The sequence below is a fragment of the Alosa pseudoharengus genome, unplaced genomic scaffold (assembly GCF_046254945.1).
Source record: "Alosa pseudoharengus isolate Yale_2024_CS ecotype anadromous, Long Island Sound unplaced genomic scaffold, YU_APseudo_1.1 YU_APseudo_1.1_scf_8, whole genome shotgun sequence".
In the NCBI taxonomy this organism is placed as follows: domain Eukaryota; kingdom Metazoa; phylum Chordata; class Actinopteri; order Clupeiformes; family Clupeidae; genus Alosa; species Alosa pseudoharengus.
In genome coordinates, this window is record NW_027468870.1 from 11,124,579 (window position 1) to 11,127,078 (window position 2,500).

The 2,500-nt window shown below is 44.1% G+C and overlaps 1 protein-coding gene across 3 annotated transcripts in view; it reads left to right on the top strand.

Moving 5' to 3' along the window:
* cadm1a (cell adhesion molecule 1a) overlaps positions 1-2,500 on the top strand; it is a 127,281-nt gene that overhangs the window by 104,082 nt on the left and 20,699 nt on the right. For all 3 annotated transcript variants that reach the window (XM_076274455.1, XM_076274456.1, XM_076274457.1), the window contains 2 exons: positions 1-122; positions 364-501. The exon at positions 1-122 is cut by the window's left edge and continues 31 nt beyond it. In XM_076274455.1, the coding sequence (XP_076130570.1) occupies positions 1-122; positions 364-501 (260 nt within the window). The remainder of the gene's footprint in view (positions 123-363; positions 502-2,500) is intronic.

The window sequence follows — 2,500 nt, forward strand, 5'->3', positions numbered from 1 at the left end:
TTTCTCTGAGAACGAGCTGCGAGTCGCCCTGAACAACGTGTCCCTCTCTGACGAGGGCCGATACGTATGTCAGCTCTACACAGACCCTCCGCAAGAGGCCTACGCAGATGTTACTGTACTGGGTAAGACACACACACACACACACACACACATGCACACACACATGAAATACACTGAACACACACTGAAATAACCTCTATAATACTGCACTATAGGACAATGTTAAGATTTGTGGTTGAATGAAGTTGTTAAACATTGTATGTGTGTGTGTGTGTGTGTGTGTGTGTGTGTGTGTGTGTGTGTGTGTGTGTGTGTGTGTGTGTGTGTGTGTGTGTGTGTGTGCGCGTGCGCGCGCGACCCTAGTTCCACCTGGTAACCCAATCATTGAGGGTCAGGAAGAGCCAGTAACCGAGGGCAACGAGACGGAGATGACCTGCACTGCGGCCAGCAGCAAACCAGCCGCCAAAATCCGCTGGATGAAGGGAGACCAGGAACTGACTGGTAAGTGTGTGTGTGTGTGTGTGTGTGTGTGTGTGTGTCTGAATGAGTGATTGAGTGAGTGATTGTATGTGTGACTGAGTGAGTGAGTGAGTGAGAGAGGGTGTGTGTGTCTGTGTGTGTGTGTGTGTGTGTGTGTGTGTGTGTGTGTGTGTGTCTGAATGAGTGAGTGAGTGAGTGAGTGAATGAGTCTGTGAGTGAGTAAGTGTATGTGTGTGTGTGTGTGTGTGTGTGTGTGTGTGTGTGTGTGTGTGTGTGTGTAGCTAGCCAGTCACTCGGAAGCACTCTGTCTGTTGTCCAATCACAATTCATCACTCAAAGTGTCATCCAATCACAGAGAAGAGACACAAGAGGGAGGGCATGGAGGAAATTGTGAGAGGAAAGATGGGTGGATCACAGGAGGAGAGAGAGAGGGAGAGAGAGAGGTAGAGAGAGAGAGAGATAGAGAGAGAAATTAGGTAATAGAAGAAGCTTATAGAAGAGTGAAGTGTGGATGAGGAGGAGAGAGAGACAGAAAAAGAGAGAGAGATGAAAAGATAGAGAGAGAGAGAGATACAGCGTTATGGAAGTGTGAGGTGATGAGCAGGAAAGAGCAGATGAGGGATAGGGGAGGTGAGAAGAGGAGGATGAGCCCAGAAGAGTTATTTTTAATTAAAGCTGTTAATTGTTCAGCTTAATCACCTTCAGGATGCTAATTCATTTTAAAATAAACAGCATTTGACGACCAACTCTCATACACACACACACACACACACACACACACACACACACACACACACACACATACACACACACACACACACACACACACACACACACACACACACACACACACACACACACACACTGTCGTGTCATCCCTGTATACTTGTGTGCTCTTCTTATCTCTCATTCTCTTGTCCGCCAGTGGCTCCTCAAATCCATAAATGGCGGTGGTGGAGGAGAGGGAGAATGAGAGAGAGAGAGAGAGAAAGAGAGAGAGAGAGAGTAAGAGAAAGAGGGAGAGAATGAGAGAGAGAAAGGGGAGAGAGAGGGAGGTACAGAGGGAGGGGGTGGCAGGAGAGACAGAAAAATAGGAAGAACAAGGAACATTAATAGCTATAGAGCAAAAGAAAGACAGAGGGATGAGCTCTCTCACTCTATCTCTTTCCCTCTGTTCTCCCCTTTAGTCTGAATGGATTTATCAGATAGTACAAGCATCCAGCCTCAGTGCCAGCCATTGATCAAAGACAAGTCAGAATAGGCCATTTATTATATGAAGCAAAAAAGATGAATAGAAGTCTCTAAATGAAAGACAAAATAAAGAATTTTTAAGTCAGATTAGAGGCAGAATTCAAATTAAGAGGAAGTCAGATCAGAGGAAGAATTGTAGTGAACAATTGAATTTGGATAGAATAGGGATTTTTGAGTGAATGGTCGGCTTTAGAAAGCATATGAATGTCTGCTAATGCATACATGTATGAAATAATCATCTCTAAAATATTATTACTCAATGAACCAAGTCAGTGACTGAATATCTACCCATGTCCTACACACAGCATTTGAATGGCTGCCCTCTGGCAGGCGTCTGCCCTGTCCTGTGGCTAGGACTAACCGGACAAAAGCTACCTTTAATTTTGAGGCTTTTCGCCTTTTGAACTCGATACTACCAGCCCCCTCCTTCTCCCTCTCCTGGGACTAACCCCCCACACACACTTACACCCCTGTCGGCCCTGTTCTTACTTTTGCCCTGTCTTATACAGTATGCTGTGTTATGTCTTATATGTCACTATCCCTGCATGATGAAATTACCCCTCAGGGATAGATAAGGTTTTTTGAATTGAATTGAATTGAATTGAATTGAATTGAAATGATTGATTGGATGTATGAATGAATAAATGAAAGGACAGAGAATGAATCCATGAAATGGCCAGGAAATGGATAAATAAATTAACACATGAATAAGTGAATGAATAAACAGTGAATGAATGAGTGGATAGATGAGTGAATGATGAATGAATGA